Source organism: Lepidochelys olivacea (assembly GCF_965140295.1).
Source record: "Lepidochelys olivacea isolate rLepOli2 genome assembly, chromosome: 9".
Lineage (NCBI taxonomy): Eukaryota > Metazoa > Chordata > Testudines > Cheloniidae > Lepidochelys > Lepidochelys olivacea.
In genome coordinates, this window is record NC_140419.1 from 90,921,785 (window position 1) to 90,942,536 (window position 20,752).

Here is a 20,752-nt window from a genome sequence, read left to right on the forward strand (position 1 = left end):
GCTCCATTGTTCTGGGTGGATAGCAAACATAGCCCCTGATTCTGCAGAGAGACCTTCTAGATCGGCTCCTGCATCTGTGAACAATCTTTGTATCCTCAGAGCTGGAGAAAAGAGACAAAGCAACCGATTATATTGACTTGAACATTCACTTGAAGTCAAAACTGTGTCGAATCTGGATCTTTAGCAGTTAAATGGTAACTCTCAAACTTGTGGTGACACTTTAGTGTCTGGTTTATAAATATTTTCCAGAAAGTGTTAAATGTAAAGTTAATGGTTACTATTAGAAAGTCAACATTTGCCAACATATTTCAAAGTTATTTACTAGTGGATGTGGAGAGGGGAAATGTGGTCTGATACCACTGTGTGATTAACTCTTAGCGAATCCGGAATTTATAATGCTACCTCTGTAATTAGTATAATACAAATGACAGAACCATTATTTTTTATGACAGTTGCATTATGGAACAGTTATGTAAAGACACTGAATTACGTATTTCAACAGACATGTACATTTTTCATGTAAGATAGTCAAGACAGCTTGACACAAGCAAACATTAGAAAAAATCTTATGAGCTCAAGTTCTGGGACACACATTTACATGGGAGATTTCAGCACACTTTGTTCATTTATGTGACAAATAGTTTTGGTAAGAAATAGGCAATTTCTTAAATAAGGAATGTGTTCTCCTCACTTCCAGACATAAAGACTATCTGTCAGGCTTTTTGGAATGTTTTATGCAGCAGTAATGTCTTCTATGTCAGTTCTGCGGTTTTGCTGCTTAGGCCAAAACTTTCTTATGTAATTAGAGATTTTCCCCCCTATTTTCAGATTTATGTGGGAGTACTGTGTTTCACAGCATTATGTTTTGTAATTATACATAAAAGACCACATTTCTTGCTTGAATAAATTTATTTTTTCTTCCAAAAATTTGGTAATGAATCCTTGCTTTTGTTGTTTATAAAATTAGAAGTAGCTTAAAATAGCTGAGGAAAGAGCAATAGTAATTTATTTTCATTTCATTACAATTGGGTTAGATGTAATACTCTGAAATATAATAATGTTATTGTGATGGACTAGTCACACCACAAACTCTGTAAAAGATTTTGAACTGATCAAGCTGAAATTAAAATGTGTTTTGTTTTGTTTTTTAAGCAGATGTTTCCATTTTACAATCCTTAATCAAGATCACTTAGTTTGCAAGAATATGAAGGTCACAGCTGAAAAGCAGGAATTGCAGAAGATGATTTTGTAGAAACATCTATAATTTGTTTCAAGTATTGCCTTTTATAAACTAACTGCAGAATCTTGGGGTGAAAGTAGCTTAAAGGACTTACCGGTATGCTGGAGTCCTGAGCAGAGGGCGTGGCCTCAACCGGAAGAGGCGGGGCCTTTAAATACCTGGGCCCTTTAAATCAAGATTTAAAGGCCCCGGGGCTTCGGCTGCACTAGCAGTGGCTGGGAGTCCCAGGCCTTTAAATCACCCCTGGAGCTACCAGCTGCAGAGGCGGCTGGGAGCCCCGGGGCTCAGGGGCGATTTAAAGGGCCTGGGGTCTGGCCACTGCAACCGGGCCCTTTAAATCAGCACCAGAGCCCTGCCGCCTCTACCTCATGGCTCCCGCAGCGGGGCTTGGGCGATGATTTAAAGGGCCCGGGGCTCCCCACAGCTGCCGGAGCCCCAGGCCCTTTAAATCACGGCCGGAGCCCTACCGCCGCTACCCCAGGGCTCCGGCAGCAGGGCTCAGGAGGCGATTTAAAGGGTCCGGGGCTCCGGTCACTGCGGGGAGCCCCGGGCCCTTCAAATCGGGGGGCTCCGGCCGCTGAGGGGAGCCCCGGGCCGCTCCAGCCGCTGCGGGAAGCCCTGGGCCCTTTAAATTGCTGGCCTGGGGAAGCCAGTCCAGTCCGGCACAGTGTACCGGCCAATGCCGGCTTACTTTCACCTCTACCAGAATCATACAGTAGGATCAATGCAGTGCAAAAAGAAGTACAGTGTACAGCAATGTACAACATCAAGGTCTAATCTTGCAAGAAGCTCTGTGCTCTATTGTGGGGCTCTGAGTGGGTTTGGGAAAATGCCTCCTCAGAGCTCCTGGCAGGATCGAGGCCAACAAAACAATTTAGTGGGGTGGGGTGAGGACACTGGGGAAGGTGGGTTGGGTATGTGGGAGTGAGTGTATGAGGGAAAGGCTGACATGACTGTGATGATGACAATGGGTAAAAATATATATTTCAGTGATTGGATAAGAGTTTATTATACCGGGGTGATAACTTTAATGTTAATATTCTCTGTTTCACTGTTTGCAAATGAGCCCAGACTAGGGTGTGAGAGACTGACAATATTCCCAACAAACCTTGTGGAGTTAAGTCAAATGGGATTCAGTGAACCTGAACATCTTTGGAGTTCGTTATATTAAAAAGGCAAGTGTTTAGGTAATGTTGTGAGACTGCGTGGAAATTCTTTAGCAGGAGACAAGATTAATGCAATAATTCCTAGAGAAGATCTTCTAGAAAAACACCCAATCTCAATTTTCTCTGTGCTGAGAGGAAGGTGAATTCCTGGTTTTCTTTTTGTAACTTTAAAGTTTGGCCCAGAGGGAAGTCCTCTGTGTTTTTGAATCTGATTGCCCTGTAAGATTATCTTCCATTCTGATTTTACAGAGGTGCTTCTTTTACCTTTTTTCTTTATAATAAAGTTCTGTTTCTTTTAGAATCTGATTGGGGGGTTTTTTAGTGTCCTAAAAAAACCCAAGGTTGGTCTGTGTTCATCTTGTTCATTCTCAAGCCTCCCCAGGAAAGGGGGTGTGGGGGTTTGGGGGGATATTAGGGGGGAGTAGGAACTCCAAGTGGTCCTTTCCCTGAGTTTGTCTAATTCACTTGGTGGTGGCATTGTTACTGAACCCAAGGTACGAGGGAGAATTTGTGCCTTGGGGAATTTTTAACCTAAGATGGTAGAAATAAGCTTAGGGGGTCTCTCATGCAGGTCCCCACGTCTGTATCCTAGAGTTCAGAGTGGAGAGGGAACCCTGACAGGAACATATAGACAGTCAATGCAAATCCACCTTAGAGGGTTTTTCTGTAGGGGTGTCAGCAAGACTTCTCTCACCTGATGGCCCCTCATATCACATTACACGTATGGGAGTCAAGCAGAGCTAAAGAACACACTTCAAAGAGGTTCCAACAAATAGTCCATCTCAGGAATGCTCTGAAATCCCGTCTTTTAAGTTAAAAATAAAATAAAATAAAGAACTGCCATTAAAACCTTTGCAACCAGCCAAAAGACAAAAGGGGGGTTATACAAATTCTTTGCGTCCAAAAAAGGTACGAGGGCTAAAACACTCCACAAATACGTGAATGATGAGGCCACTTTCTCTGCAGCCCCCTTTTAAAACATCTATGTTGTGGGGTTAATATGGTCCTCCCAAAGCTAATGAAACTGCCTTATGAGGCACCTTAATCTCATGAGCTAAGTTTTTAACATGGCCATTCATTCTGTTGGCAGCAGAGTCTTTGACTTGCAGAGGGGACTTAAACACCCTATGCTAAAGTTTCCATGGATTTGGCGGGGAGTGGGGGGGGTGAAAGGAAAGGAGACTCTCCTAAATCCCTCTGAAAGGTTGCTAGAGTTTCAACGTAATCACTCTATATCTGCTTCTATGTACCTATCTGGCAAGTGCCTTCTCTATAATTTACTGTGAAAAGGTTTCTAAGTTACCATTTCAAATTCACTAAAGTCTTTACATTTAGATTGTTCATCTCGCTCATTGTTACTTATGATCAGAGGTGCTGGAACAAATTTTATAGTGGGGATGCTGAGTGCCATTGAACCAAACTGTAAACCCTGAATATGATGGAAACCAGTTCAAGCCAGGGACTGTAGCAGCACCCCCAGCACTCCTAGTTCCATCGCCTATGCTTATGATCCTGGAGCAATAAGTCAAGCACGATCCAAGAGAAGGCCATCTAACCAGTTGTCTGATTGCACCTCTCTGTTTGATCACACACAGACCTGAACCCCAAGTCATGTTAAGGCATGTTGTCGGCTTCCATAGCCAACCCATCCATGACATTTTTCTAGCAGTCACATGGATTTCACAATCTCTTTTTACATGGAATCAGCCTTCTAACATATTTCCAAGCTTTGTTTATCAGTGTTACAGGATCCATTCCTGAATGAATGACCAACTCTCTTTCAGTTATTTTAGGGAGTAGCCATGCTTTGTTCCCCTATACCATTTACTTTTGATAGAGGGTGAGAAATTGGGGAAGAGTGGGACACACAGCCAGTACTCACTCCCTACCACCAAAAAAAGAAAAGGAGTACTTGTGGCACCTTAGAGACTAACCAATTTATTTCAGCATAAGCTTTCGTGAGCTACAGCTCACTTCACTGGATGCATTCAGTGGAAAATACAGTGGGGAGATTTATATACACAGAGAACATGAAACAATGGGTGTTACCATACACACTGTAAAGAGAGGGATCAGGTAAGGTGAGCTATTACCAGCCACCAGTACTTCCAAAAGTAAGGGACCTTCCTTTCCTTTGTTTTCCTCTGCCTTATGGTACAGAGGGGGGAGTGTCCTTTGAGATAGTAGGATTTGGCCTTCATGTAACAGTTAATTACATTTGATTTGACTGAGGGGTAAAAGGAAATGACACAATTCTCAAAAGACCCAGAGCGTGTAAAAGGGAATCAGTTTGGTCAAAATGTAGGGTGCTGGGTCCAAAGGGGAATACTCTGTTAAATTGCCAGGTGTCTGAGAATTTGATCTGCTGTCATGTATTTCTCTTTTACTGATGAACACTTTTCACAGGTCACTAACAGGAGGAATTTCCGAAAGACTTTGAGCAGTTCTCTTTGTAAATTAACATAATTAAACACACATTATGCTTTCTTCATGCACGCTTTCTTTTTTTAACCCTATCAAATAATAAATGATCCATTCATTTAGTTTTCCCAGTTGTCTGTATTTGAGGGAGCTTCTCTTTCTCCTGTTGCATACACTGTTGTCAATTGTATGCACCAGGAAAGACTGTATCCCCTAGGGGTTTTATTCCCTTAGGCAGCAGAACTGGTCAGGCTCAGCAGTACTTATGCAGAGAGCACTTCAGAGAGACCTGCTGTCCTGAACTTCAGTTTGTTTGTGTCTAATTAAGATATGAAGGGGAACAGACACATTAATTTTCCCACAGTGTGGGGTGGACTAGAATAAAAAGAGAAGGTGCTATAGGTTCTAACTAGCAGCTTATTAAAAATCACATTATTGGAGGGGGGATCTCCTGGGGGTGGTTGTTTCAGGGCCTTAGTTTCATGCTATTCCTGAAATGTAGCTCTTCTAGCACAGAATGTATTTTAACAAAAATATCCAGAGATCTTATGGTAAATATTAAAACATAAATGAATAAAAGCTTTGGAAGGTATGTAAGCTCTCAAGCTTCGTGACATAAGTCAACCTCTAGCTATTGGTGGCTATGAGGAAATTTCCCCTGGGAGCATATGCGGCCTATTGCAGAATTTCTTCCTCTGAAGCCGGCTACTGTGAGAGAAAAAATGTTGGACTCGGACCTCGGATAAAGTATAGAAGTTTTGATGTTCCTAGTCAACTCCTGCAGTTTGCTGCATTCTGTATAATCTCATCTTGTATTTACAATTTACCTTGTTTTTAGAAGTTTTAATGCTTTCAGAGATTGTTACCTGTCTGAAAGGACAATTGCAGTAGTAACATTACCAAAGGAGAAAAAGACTTCGTTTTTATCTCTATCTAATGCTGAGCAGTCCTTATTTATGTGATTTTGGTGAGGGGGGGTGGTATCTTCTTTCTGGAGAAGACAAGTAGACAGCTCCTATTGAGGTGAACGGATCAGTAGAGCCAGTCAGTTCCTCTGGAGATAATAAAGGTGAAAACTGGCTCCTTGTACTTCCTACTGTGGGGAGTCTTGAAGACAGTCTGCTACTGGGGAATCCTGTCATCATGTTTTTTGGTCTTCTTGAGAGTGCCCATGTCAATGATAACATTAGATGTCGTCTACCCTCCAATGTGTGCCGATGTCCTCTGAAGAGAGCATTTGCTGAAACCTAGCTTGGGATCTAATCTATCTAAACACTGGACAGATGAGGATAAGTTAAACTAATGTGTAACAGATCAACCTTGACCAATATACTGGGCCTTCAGAAAATTCAGAAGCATTAGTTGTTCAATCCAAAAAATATCCATTCTGCTTAATGACATGAATGAGGGCATGATGAGGAGCAGACTACTCTCTTAGATGCCATTGTTAAGAACGTGTATTCCTGACTGTTCGTCTGTGGAGATGTCTCTGGGTATCTTGAAACCAAACCACAATTCGTACTCCTCTTTTATGTTGGCCTGTAGTGACTTTGCCCAGTACAAGTTTCTTCTTGTTGGTATTTGGCCAATGGTACATCCTTTCTGCATGTTAAAACATAGGCTACTGGGACAGTGTTTTTTTTCAAGATGAACCTGCCTCTGACTTCAGAATCCAGTGCATATGACAGCAACCATATGGTGTAATGAGAACAGCTTACCAGGGAACAGTGCAGGAGAATGGAGAAACCTAAAGAATGCTGAGATAAGCATAACACAAATAGTTCTTCTGCTTGAAGGAATAGGAATTTGCATGGAGTTTCAGTCTGGATTAAGGCCACAGCTGTGTATTGGAGGACCCATGGAAAGGAAATATCAGAAAATACACAAGGTATGGTAAAATGGACTTGTAGCATGATGCAACTATAACATGCTGCACCTAATTTTCTGTGATAATGTTTCTAAACTGTTTTTGTTTTTACTAGTGAGATCCTGAGGGCCATTCAGACATTAGAGGATGAACATGATGAGCCAAGTAGCATTTGGGTTTTTGATACAGGAGTTGGGATTGGAATTACAACAGTAAAAGAAACAGCAAACTCTTCTGCAGAAATGGTTGGAGTTGTGCCAAGCCAAGGTAACATACACTGAGGAACAGAAGGAATATGTACTCTTTGTTTATGGTTCAATAGACAACTACAGTGATGTCAAGTGTCTACTAAATTTTTTCTCTTGCAGGTATTGCCTTTTAACTTGAAGGAGTCAATGTGCATCACATTCTGGGGAGAAAGAAGGGCTTGCACATCCAAGAACTTTGAAAATACAAATCCAAGTGTGATTTGCATGGTCGGTATCTTCTGCAGGCAATGACCCAAAACACGCCGCAGCAGGGCTCATAGAAGAATAAGGTGCTAACCTAGTGAAGACTCCCATAGAGTTAATAATATCATACATTAAACACTTTTCCAATCGAGGAAATATACAATATCTGTGTTCAGAATTGTATGATGATAGTAAATTATATGTTTTTCTCTAACAGATCAGAAGACTATAACCTCATGGAACTGGTGTAGAACAACTTGAGACACCATCTGCAGACACACATGAAACCATTAAGTAACGTTGGGCTTGTATTGCAAATAATGGCAACATAAATTCAGACTCTGGAATTTATTGATTACCTGGATAGTTCTCCCGGTAATGACTAGAGTGAAAAACAGGAAACTGTCAGGGTCTGGTAAAGGAAGCAATTTCCTGCAGATAGTTGTTAGCAGAACAAGTGCTCTTGATTTTCAGAGAGAGCTAGATGATGGGTTGGTATTCTTTATAAGTCAGAAGCTGCTAAGTTCCCAAGTTGTGGAGACTCAGTTAAAGGGAATGGACTCAGGAGGCTGAACTGCACATAGCTGCTATTAGTGTTACAATGAGCCAATGAAAGTGCCATAGATTGAATAGAGTTCAACAGTTAAAATGAGCAGGCAGCATGTTGCATTCCATTAGAAGCCTGGTTCTTGTGTTCTTTCTTGGGCACAGCTTCCATGAATCCCCTCGTGGTATTCACAATTGCATCTGCCCTTGGATATGTGACCAACCTATAGCTCTGCAATGATAATGAAATAAAAAAACCAGCAGGAGCACTAGGCAGGCAGAGTGGGTCGGGGAAGAAGGGGTGCCCATTTTTCCATGGGCTCCCAATTGGCCGGGGCCCCTGTACATGGGCCCCATTGGCCCTGTAGCTAATCCACCACTGCTGCTGTTTTGGCCATGGTTTTCTTTTGGATTCTGAGTTTGTTTGAATCCATAATTCAAAGCAAAATTTGGTATGAGGATTGCAAAGACCTAGACACTGTGATAGAAGGAAATAGTTTCACAAACTCCTGCAAAGCAAAACTGTTGAGCTGTGCACTTCTCCAGTCTAGAGAGCGGAAACATTAGTACAGTAGTACTTTGAGATGGGGAATCACAACCTCTGGTGCCAATATGTTAAGACTTCCAAATCCTTTCTCCTTGCAAAAAGAAGGTCTGTCTTTTCCTCCTCTTTCTTCTCCCCTTCCTTGTTAGTAGTGCTTTCTCTTAAAGAAACTGAAACCTGTGGAGGTCAACCCAATGGGAGAGTGAGCAGCTTGAGACCCTTTAAGAAGTGATAATGCTTTAGAAGACGCGTTTTCAAGGTCTCAAGTTTATTTTCTACCAGAAATGTTCTCTATGCTGAGCCTACCTCTTGTCTATTAAATGAGTGCTCTGAAATCCCATTAAGGTCTAAGATCATTTGAGTTGTACTTGATCAACAACTGTTTCTACTGACTTGCAAACTCCCTGCTAAACTAATCTATTTTCAAGGTCATGTCTACAAACCTTCATCTAGCCAGCTCCCCATCCACAGTGGAAAACAAATGATTTTGTCAATTTCATTTATCTGCTATAGCAACACTAAAATAGTGATTATTTGTTACTTTTCTGTGTTCTTTGCAAGTACATTCCTCCCCTATTTACTCTTTATATGTAACCTTCCTCTCCTATTCCCTCCATGCTTGGGGCCCAGTGCAACCAGCCCACCTTTGTTTTCATTATATTGTATTGGGAGAAGTTCCTCCTTTCTATAATACAAATTAATGAGATTCGTCATTATTTTTAAAGAAGGAAAACGGAGGTAATAAATATAGGGATAACATTGGCCAGTCTATCAATATCCTCAAGGAAAAGAGACCAGGTCACATGCAGCCAGTGGTAGATAGTTCATCCAGTTCTCAAGCCTATTGTTGTTGGCTTAGTAAAGACTTTATTTATCATGAGCTTGAATAGACTTATTCTGGCAGGTTTTTGGGTTTTTTTAAGTGATGTTGCTCACCAGTCAGTCAGTTTCCTCAACTCTGATCAATTCGATTGTAACTAGTGAAAGGAATGTTACATTTTTAGGGAGTAAGCATTTTAAATAGAACTAGCCTCAGGCCCTGTTCAAAATGTAATCTAAATAATGAAAGATTGTTAGCAGAAAATATAGCACTATTAAATTATATCAAATAATGAATAACAACCCCAAAGTCATTATCTTTACGAGCCTTGATAATTTCTACTGGGTATGTGACCTGTCTTGTAATCAAGAATATGTGTAATCATCCAGGTAAGTTAATAATTACCAATTGCTTAATGCTGCTAATTATATACATGCATCAGTGGTAAAGTAAATGCACTGCTGTTGTGTGGGTTTTTAGTGCTCCGTCAAAATATGCTTCAAACTTCAGCTTTAAATAATTATTTTTCCCCCATGCAAGGAACAAAGGGTGAAATTTTCAAAAACACAGACATGTTTTAGGAGAAAATTGATTTTTATTGTTAAGTTGCACAGGGACTTTTCAAAACCCCTCCCAAAATGTTTATTTTTCAGCTCTGACAACTATACTTTAGATTAAATAAAACAACAACAAAAATTAAAAAGCCTCTGTCAGAGGAAAAACGCAGTGACACGTCTTTAGTATATTTCTAGCTGCAGGCTCCACACATGCTGTTCCATGTGACATTTTATTACCATAATGATGTGCAACAAAAGATTTGCAATGCGATAAACTGGTATTTGTCTTTTTCAGTTGAAACTCCTCATAAGTCTAATTTGAGGATTCATCATCTTGATGTCAGTGTCAGAGGTTTGACCATGTGGTCATTGATCATTCCCCAGGAGAATGGGGCAAAATGTATTTGCAGTGCTGCCCTCTATTTTGTACCAGCTAAAACAATCTGAAACACAGTCGCCGCAGAAGAATACTGAAGCAAAGCGGTAATTTCTTCAGCGGGAACTCTCCAGCACTCTCCGTGATATTGTAGCCAGGCAGTGTATCAGTCTTACCCCAGACCTCTTTGATTCCGGAAAACTTAAAGTGACAAAGTGATGCATGATGGGAAACAGAGCCCTCATTATAATGTCTGTCGTAATTTGTAGTCTGTTCTTAAAGGACTGTGTTTCCCATCCCTTCTAATGAAAACCAGAATCTGACAGTCTGAGTTGCACCACTCTTGCACAAACTGTAAATGCTTGACAGTAACACCGTGATAAATATCAGCATGAGTTGTTATTGTGGTAGCTGCTAACTCTGTTAAAGTTGTGAGTCTATAAGCATTTCCATTTTAACCTGATTTTCATATTCAGGAAGCATGTAGCTTGGTCATTAACATTTATTCTGGACTGACAGCAAGAAAAACAAGAACAGTTGGATTTCACTCATGCACACTTTCCTGGACTTCACCCTCTCTGTTTTTTTTTGGAAATTATAATTGTAGGATCATAGATTTAATGCCAGAAGGGACCACTATCTCTGTCCGGTCTGACCTCTTGCCATAGACTTTCACCAATCATTCCTTCAGTGGAAGGAATTATTCCTGCATTTTATGCATGATTTAGTACCACTGACTCAGAGGAGAGCAAATTGCATCCCAGTGTACTCTAGGTTGGAGTCACCCTGAGGGGAAGGGAGGTGGTGTCTCTGGGATCTATAGGAGATGTTCCAGTGAAAGCTGCCTGAAAGGGGGTGTGCTGATTAGCATGTCCCTCAGTTGCCTGGTTATGCCTCCTCCACCGACTTTTGAGGCAGTGCTGGCCTTCATTTTAGAGGTGCTTGCAGGTAATACATATAAATTCTTTTGCTCCAAACCTTGAGGCCCTGCACCCTTACCATTGAAGGAGCTCAAGTGGGATGGGACTTCTTTTCATGGTCTTCAGTGCCTCTCAGATCTCTGAAAAATTATACTACCTACATATACTCCCCTTCCTCTAGTTAATAGCACAGTAACTCCTGCTGGGGAGCTGAAACCAGTTCTGGGAGTTGAACATTCTTCTCTTATCTGGTAATGAGGATCACTACAATTATGCCACTGAGCTCGATAAAAGAAATTGCCTTGGCGAATGTAAGTTCTGTGTGATGCTTCATATTTAATTTGCATCTCTTTAATATTTTCTTAACACCTGAATTGCATAACATTACAGTGACTTATTTGAGTGTGTTCCTGAATCATGAAGGTGAGATCTTGATGACAAAGCCGATACTTTTGAAACAGACGTGGTAAAAACTAAGCTATCAGTGTAAAACTCTTCTCTGTTCTTGCAGAAACTCCACCTATTGCATGAAGGTGTCAATGTCCTTGACAGTGGCTGAGAATGAATCTGGGCTTTGCTACAACAGCCAGATCCGATATTTGGAAAAATCAGAAGTCACGAAAAGAAAGATAATCTCCTGCCCTGATATTGAGGATTATAAAACATCACATCAAGAGCCAGAAGTAGTATGGTACAAGGTAACATGGCTATCTAATTAGCATTTTGTTGAATATATACAATTACTTTCTTTGTTTTCAGTCTTGCATCCAGTTATGAACTTTTTGTGCGTCAAGTGATGAGTGACTGCTCTGAAGGACCAACCAAAGTCTGACAGTTCTGATGCACAGGATTTATCTTTATTGGTGCAAAATTATCCAGCCTGGCCAGTGACCGACAGCAGCTCCATATCTGTGAAGGGTCTTCCCTACTTTAGGAACTTAAAAAAACCCTGCTCTAACAACTGGAATACAAGCTCAGATGTTCCACCGCCTCCCCCACCCGCCCCCTCACCCCCACCACAGCTTCTGCACTGGAGGAACTCTGCCATTTCTGAATATTGCAATCAACCCAGCTGGAGGCAACGCTGTTTTACATGCCATCAGCACCACCATGTAGAGTGTGTGTGAGCGCTGTGTATACATAATACATTTTGAGATGCGCTGAGTTTTGACTTGCCAGATGCACAGGTGCATCAGAAAATAACAATGACAAAAAAGTTGTCACTCTATTTTCATTTTTACAAAGTCTTGGATATTCCAATTTACACTGACAAAACATGTACTGTAACTCATATAAAAGCCATGAAAGCTTCCCCCCCCCCCCCGTTATATGAGCAGATATGTTTAGAGCCGTTTACACATGAAATATGCATATTTAGTTATGAAATTGTACAGAAAAGAAAGTGTATGGGCAGAAGTCTCATGTCCTACCCATATACCTGCTGAATACCAAAAGTCTGAAGAAGGCATTATCATTATGTAAGTTCACTTTGCAGAAATTATCTGACAGACATAATCCTCAGCAGTTACTCTTAAAACACTCCAGGAAAATGAATGCAAGAAAAGTGCAAACCAAAATCAGTGAGGAATTGTACTGGCCAGAAATGGGAACAGAACTTTCATTTATTTTTTTTTCACACATGTACATGTCTTCTGTGTCCAACACATAGATTATATAGCACCGGCTTTCGGTCTGACAGCTGACTGAGTTGTCACAATGATTAAATTGACCAGAACTGATATTATATTTTGAAGATAACAGTGCAGCCGCAAGACAATCAAAATGGACTTTTAGTCTGCTTTGCTAAGAAAAAGAGACATTACTGGAATAACCTCCTCCGTCGTCCTCCTTATTCATACTTAATGATAAGTGTCCTTTAATAAATGTGCTAACAAATGCAGATTGGATGGCAGGATCTTCACTTCTTAGACCCCACATACATCATCTGTAACAGACCTAAAAAAAGTCAGAAGGGTTCAGTCACTGGGGATTCCAATGTTAATGTCGTATTATGCGTGATATATGTAGGGCAGGTTATGCCTTCAAACCCATTTGTGGCAGAGGTTGTTGAAAAACACTCCAAAGAGAATTATGGCACAAGCTGGCATAGACATTCTCTTTTCTCACTCTAGTCTAAAGAAAGGTTGAGGGCCAGAGTCTAGAGAAGACTTGTGTCTCTGCTACATCCCTTTGATTTCAGAATATTTTTATTCCTATTTATTATTTGTACTACGGCAGCACCTAGGCGCTCCAGTCATAGACCAGGTGCCCTTTGTGCTAAACGTTGTACAAGCACATAACAAAAAGATAGCCCCTGCTCCAAAGAGCTTATAGAATTTAGCCCATAATCTCTACGCCCTCTGCATCTCCACTGAAGTCAATAGAATTGTGGTGACTTGTATCACTTGAGGGCCTGACCTGAAGTTTCTAAAGAGGGTGTGTGATTTCAGACTTAGAGAGAGATTGAAAGGATCAAGCCAGTTAACATACAAGGCTGCACTCACTATGGAGATATAAGAAAAGGAGGACTTGTGGCACCTTAGAGACTAACAAAATTGGTTAGTCGCTAAGGTGCCACAAGTCCTCCTTTTCTTTTTGCGAATACAGACTAACACGGCTGCTACTCTGAAACCTGTCATTATGGAGATATAGATACACACATACTATCAATCACCTTCTCACCTGCCTTAGATCCAGGTAGGGCAAAGGCCACTGTGCTGAATACTTTGCCCATACTCATGATACACCTGGACAGTGAATGTTTTCCAAAATATGAAGATGATAGTCAAAGCCAAGGTGGTCCCCCAGGATTCTTCCCCTTCCCTTTGCTTAAGGAGAGCTGGACACAACTCCCACCAGAAAAGCTTGTGATCATGATAGAACCTTCCAGTGACTGTTGTCCCTTGAAGGTCAGGGAATTTGGGCTGGTGGGCACTGGTCTACTGTGAGACAGCAGATCCAATGCTACAAGCTTGCCATGAGCAGACTTCTCATTGACCTCAGTAGGAGGTCTACATGTGGAGGGATTACAGAATTGGGTGCATTAATAGTAACAAGCTACCTAATGCAATTTGAGCATGTCCTTAATAGAATTAAGCATGACTATATTTCTACACCCAAACTCTCTAGGAAAAATACTAACAAAATTATTATTATTAAAAGTGTAAGTTTCATTTATAGCAGAAATTATACTAATGAAATGCCTGTTTTAAAGAATTACGCATTAATGTCAATGTGACTTTCTTTCCAAAGCACCATCAGGCCTAAATAACTGTTTTGACAACATGAATAAAGGATTTTTTTAGATAAATGCAGGTGTCAAGACATGATTGAATGAACAAGACTTAAGAATAGAATTACTCTCATGGAAAAATAAACTGGAGGAGAAAAAAAGATGTATCTAGAAAGAAGAGCCCTAACCCCTTCTTGCCTCCTCACCACCTCCTTGCTATGACTGTGTTGAAGAAATAGCTATGAAAACAATTAGAATGACAGGTGAAGGACAGGTACTAGTTATACGAGTCTGCAAAAACAGAGTCGTTGACGTGCTACCACTTAAAAATTTCAGGGAAGAAGAGAGAAGCACAATAATGAACAGCCTAGTTATTGAAGTGACTCTGAGGGCCAAAGACTCATGAGAGAAATGTGCAAATAAAGGGAAGAGTTAAAATTACTCCATCAAGACAAACCAGAAAAAGAATGTGACCTGATTTAAATAAGAAATAATCGTACACTTGGGGACTGATTATTAAAGGGAGTTAGCATCTGTCTGACAGGGGATCTAGTTTAATTTCCTCCAGAATATAAAGACTACTTTTTTTGGGGGGGTGGTTTTAAAATGCATATTTTTGTGATTTCTACTTTCTGCCTTTCTGCTCTTGTGTCAGTCCCGTACAGTGAACCAATCCATATAAAATGAATCCGGACAGACTAAAAGCCAGAACTTTCCATTCAGAGTTGGAAATGCTGGGTAGCAGATGGAAGAAGTAATGTAAATGAGCTAAAATTTGGGGGAGTTGTAAATCATTTTAAAATAGGAAATGTTTTGAAGTAAACAAGGAGATAAACAGTGTTGAATAATTAATAAGTGAGTGTTACAAACCTCTCTGCTCAGTGCAATTCTGAATAGACAACCGGGACAGACACATACATTGTTTCCTCTACCTCATTAATCATTACAGTAGGAAGATGTGACCCTCTTTATTAGAAGTACATAATATGTAAAGCAACATCCTGCCAAAGAAAAGTGATTTGTTTTGTTTGTCTTGTTCGCTCTGGTATTTTTCAAAAAAGAAAAACAAAAATCTTACCCTGGAAGCTGTTATGAGACATGGGACTTTTACTGCTACATTACAGAAAAGATGCAAAGCAGTTACCTACTGAAACACACTTACCGGTGCATTCTGGGAATTGTAGTCCTTTTTAACCAGAGATGGATAGACCTGGATCATGTTCTTTGGACCAGATTCATGTTCTGTCACCCAAGGACAGAGGGTCTGTTCAAATTTGGGGCACCTTTAAACAGGGCTAAAAATCTAATGTCACTCAGAAAGGTATCTATATAAAAATGGCACTTTCTTGCTCATCAGAGCCGTTCTCTGCATGCAGATAGGGAGCTGGATTTAGTTCCTTTTCCTGCATTATCAACTATTAACTAAATTCCAAGAGCAGGGCTGAATTTCATTTAATTCACACCTGTGCAACCCCACTGGAGACCACTGAGTTGCACTAGTGTCAACCAAGAATGTAATGGGGTTGCCCAAGTGTCAGTAGGAGCAAAATTTGGATAGGACAATGGGACCGCACAGGATCTGTCCTGTTAAGGGTAAAATTTCATCCTCAGTCTTTGCTATTAATGATGCCTGAAAAGCAGAGGGTTTCAGAATCTGGTATGAGTTTGTAAGGCTGGAAGTTAGATAATCCACCTTTCTACTTGTGTATTGATTACATTTTATTTGGAAATTGGGACACACAAAACATGGAACTGTCATGATTTCTCAAGGGGAAAAGAAGCACCACCAATGTCACTCTGTTCTGTGTTAACTGTATTTTATTATTATTATTATTGTCAGAGCCAAACCATAACACAACTTGATTCAAATTTTAGCTCAAATCCTGGGCTGTCCTCTCACTGCTTTTTGCCACACCGCTGACATAAAGGGCCCTAAAGCTGGCATAGATGGCCACCAAAGTCCAGGGAGTTTGTCCATTGTCATAGAGTTATGTTTCCTACTCAATCCCATCTCCCTCCTGTTGGTGTAAGGCTCATGACCTAGAAGGGACCCGGACTTTACTGTCTCCCAGCAATCCCCAGGTGGCATATTGGCTCCTTGAGTGCAGTAGTAGATGACACAAGTTACAGTAGCCCTCAAGCTGCTCTAATTTATTCTGGGGGACTGGTTCAGGCCCAGAATTAGAGTAGACAAAGGTGGCTTAAAGTCACTTTTTCGCACCCTCCTGAGTTGCTTTGTGTGCTCCATGGCTACTGAACTGGGTGTTCAGATTGAGTTGGCAACTCTGGAAGTCACGGAACAAAAACAACCCATCATTTTGTTTGCAGACTGAGCGGAGTGGATATTAAAGTCCATGAGAGATGAACAAACGTATCACCCTGATGCACCTCTTTATAGAGGCACTTATCAGACTATGTCCACATGTTAGCACTGATTATTCCAAGGTGTATTAAATGATCAACACCACTAAGTACTGTCAAATTTAGCTGGCTGGAATGATACAGTACTTCAGCCTGGAAGTGGATCAAGCACCAGATATTGCGATGCCTAGCATTTACTGGATCACACATACAGTACCAGACCCGATGTAAAGACTTCAGAATCACTACAAATCTTCCTACCAGGACAACAATTAAAAATATGGACATACGGCCCAGTCCGGCCAAATGACAACTGGTGAGGGGTGAAGTCAATGGGACCTGTAGATCATCAATACCTCCAAGGAGGTGAAGTGAGAACTGTATCATCCAATTTCAGGCCATTGATTTTTATTAAAAATAATGTTGTGAGTCAGGCACAGAATATTTAAACACTGTTTTAGGCCTCATTGTATCCTTCCAAATGTTTACAACAATGACAGGTCTGACACGTTATCGTGCAAACAAAGCATTTGAAGCAACCTTTCTAGGGTCTTATCACTGTCATATTTGAACACCTACTAATCATTAATGGATTTTGTCCTCCCAACCCTCCTGTGAGGTAGGAGGTACTATCCCCATTTATTGCTGTTGTACTGAGGCAAAGGGTAGATTAAGTGAAAGTGTCTCAGGAAATCTGGGGCTGAGCCAGGGCTCGAACCCAGGTCTCATGAGTCCTACTCTGGGGTCCGCTGGACCATCCTTCTACCTAATCAGGAACTGCTATGAGTTTTTGTGCCACTGTAAATGCACCAGCCACATGGATTTTTTTCTTCAAATTTTCTTCTTGTTTTTTAAGTACATCTACACTGAGCCCTTATGTGTTAAGATTCAGGCTGGAGCCAAATTTCACAGGATATAAATACACGAACAAGGGTGTATATTTAGGAAAATACTAATGTATCTTTAACTAAAACAATGGTTTATGATGAAAAAGTAGAGGGTTTTTTTTCTACTTGGCCCTGGGTAGATGATGTCTAAACCACTGCACATGTAGTTCAGTGAGCATTCATTATTGTAGCTTGTTATATACATGTCTGTTAAATTTTAAACAAAAATGACTTCAGATAAACCCTAGTTTTTCAAGTGGTGAATATTCAAATCTCCATGCTGTCTCGAAATCATATCTGATCCTGTATCCGATATCCATACTTAAAATTAAATTGATTTTTTTTAAGAAACCTCAGTTTTGCCAAGGTATTTCCACTGAGATTTGTGTGAGGTACGTGTTTACTTGTCCAGTCAGACCGGTGCTTTACCGTACCAGCTGGTTAATTGAGGCATCTGATGTTTCTGTGCAGGAATGTAAGCCAAAAATGTGGAGAAGCATCGTAATTCAGAAAGGAAATACTCTTTTAATACAAGAAGTCCAGGAAGAAGACGGAGGAAATTATACTTGTGAACTAAAGTTTGAAGGCAAGCTAATACGAAGAACAACTCAGTTAAAGGTTACAGGTAAGAAACTTCTTGCATAACGTGAGTTCTCAAATGCAGGGAAGATGGCTTCACACAGCAACTGAAGTATGGGTTGAACCCAAGCAACCCTAAATGGGAAATGCAGATCAGGCCCCAGTTGTTTAAAGATAAAAAGGCACAAAAAGGGCCAAAACAAAAACCTAGATCCTGGCACCCCAAAACTTCGGAGGAGTTCAGGCCCAGATTTGGACTGTGTGACTTGGGCCCTTCTCTAATGGTGAATAGGAGGAATATTGGCTGCAAATGCAAATAAAATAATTAGCAGTCATTAAGATGTTGCTCCAGAGAAAGAGGCAGTAGAAACAGTCAGCATAAGTAACTGTTTTATGGTTCAGAGTACACAATTGTTCCATGCCTTTTATCTTCTGATTCATTTCTGGTCATCAGATTCTCTGCTGGAGGTCTGGTCTTCAGTAAGGACTTCAGGACACCTATTCTGAGAATAAAATTAAAAAGCAATATTATAATAGAAAGCTTTCACTAAGTAGTGTCCATTTATTATTGCCATGCATGTGTGTTCACAGGAGAGATCGTAAGGACAGGAATGAAAGAGTAGGACTGCATTATATACCCATTCATTCCTGAATCCTTTCCATTTTCCCTTTTTAGATAATGTACCTGTCATTATTAATTTGCCATCAGCAAGCTTCTGAAATCATTGTTTTCTTCCAGTTCTTCACACAATAACTTTTGAGCAAATATTTAGAAGGATATGGAGCCAGAGCCAGTCTTGGTATAAACACTGCCAAAATCAGTAGAATTGCACCTGCTTACACAAGGCTCTGTTTAGTCCAGATGCTATTTCTAACACGCTTTCAAAATAACATTGTTGAAATTATTAGTTTCAGAAGCTACTATGATTTATACATATTAATTTCCCATTAGTTATCATTGCCGCTTATTTGAAATGAATCTTTTTCACTGGATGTCAAAATCACAGTATATGATTATTTGTAGTCTGCTTTTGCGCCTGGACAGATCTCTGTACCATCATCAGTTTGACCAACCTGAACCAAAAGCTATCAAATGAAAACACATTACCTTCCTTGGAAGCAGTTGCTATACCAGGTAGCATGCTGGTTTTCAGTCAGAATACTAACTGAATGTGACTAATAAAGGTAAATACACCTGTATTAATTCCACATGGTGGATGTTCTTTAGCTTACAGACTTGTCAGCTCTCTCCATCCCCTCTAGTATCTGCAAGACCTTGTTAGCTGTTCATTATCTACCCACTATGCAGTATCTGCAGTACTTTAGGTTTTAATTGATTTGCCCTGCACCTGTTGTAATATTTGCTCTCATTATTTGTTCAGATAAAAGGGTTTATGATCTGAAGTATTAAGAATTGTAGGTAAGGGATATGGTACCATTCCTGCTTGCAGAACGCTTGAGAAGCAAGGAATTGTTATCCTTGAAATTTGATGTGCAATTCGTATATTCTCCTCAATTTACAACAAGCAACCTATTATTCCTTAATAATCTATGTAATCAGCATTGTGAACATAGCAGCAAAACAAAAGTGATCTCAATTTACATGAATTTATAAATATATATTGGGTTTTACCTATAATGTCAAACCCTAATTTTAAGTGGGGTTGAGACCAAAATCTGAATTTTTTTGGCCTGGGTCTATCTCTATGGAATATTATATTTGAAATGCTCTGCCCAATTTGTATGAATGGCAACCTGTCTAGATGAATAATAGCAATGGGTTCAATTCAGTACATGCAAAATCAGTGATGCCAGATATGTAATGGTTTGGTGCTGCACAAAAACTCATTTTTTCTTCTTTTCAGTTCATGATTTTATATGCAAATAGCTTTGAGGTATCGAGATATGTACTGATTTTATGTATCAATTCATAGGAAAAATCTTTCAACAGTATGACAGTGGTTTATTTGTCTGTGTCCATGACTGCACTGCAAAGTGCCGATTCTACAGGCAGAGCAAGCCAAAGCTTGGGAGTAGATGCATGGGGGAAGCAATAATTGGAAGATGCTGAAGTGTGACTATAAGTGTTGTCCCAGGAGACTGAAGAAAAATACGTGACTGGCAAACGTTCTGAGAAACCCTTCTTCCTCTGTGACTAATTTAGGTATAGGTTAATTTATATTGCGCCTCCCGTGAAATACATTTTGGAGTGAAAACAAAGACAAAATAGAAACCTAACTAATGGTTAAGTGATGTGGCCACTAAAACTGATGAATGGAGTCCAGCTTTCCCTACTGTTTTTCACTGACCATAAAGGACAAGAGTCCATTTTGCAGGTAATTCTGTGAAGGCCATATAGTAAATCTAAAATTTCCTTCAGCAAACCAGGTACAACTCATCCAAAAAGGACAGTGCATTTGCTGCCTGCTGGACTGACATTATATTAGTGGAGCAGGACAGTCTCTCATGGATCTGGGCAATCTTATCTGCCAAGTTAATGGAAACCTCTTCATAACAGCAAATAGTCAACTCTCCCTTTGAAAGAAGGCCATCTGGCCCAGTGCCTCTGACGATAGGCAGGTTCTCTGACCTGACTTCATAGATGTTGTAGTGAAGGACAAGAATAACCTCCAGTAAATCCTTGGTATACAAACATAAGAAATTTGCCTCAATCAGACCAAGAACATGTCTTTTGCCACCAGTTCTCTAGCCTGCTTTCCTATCACTTCGCCTGTTCTGAAGGCCATCTGTAATCAACAGTGACCTGTCAGAGACAGGCATTTA

General features: G+C 40.4%; 1 protein-coding gene across 6 annotated transcripts in view; it reads left to right on the top strand.

The window, feature by feature from the left end:
* Positions 1 to 20,752, top strand: part of IL1RAPL2 (interleukin 1 receptor accessory protein like 2) — a 552,617-nt gene that overhangs the window by 296,000 nt on the left and 235,865 nt on the right. For all 6 annotated transcript variants that reach the window (XM_084639401.1, XM_084639405.1, XM_084639402.1 and 3 more), the window contains 2 exons: positions 11,421 to 11,607; positions 17,861 to 18,014. In XM_084639401.1, the coding sequence (XP_084495527.1) occupies positions 11,421 to 11,607; positions 17,861 to 18,014 (341 nt within the window). The remainder of the gene's footprint in view (positions 1 to 11,420; positions 11,608 to 17,860; positions 18,015 to 20,752) is intronic.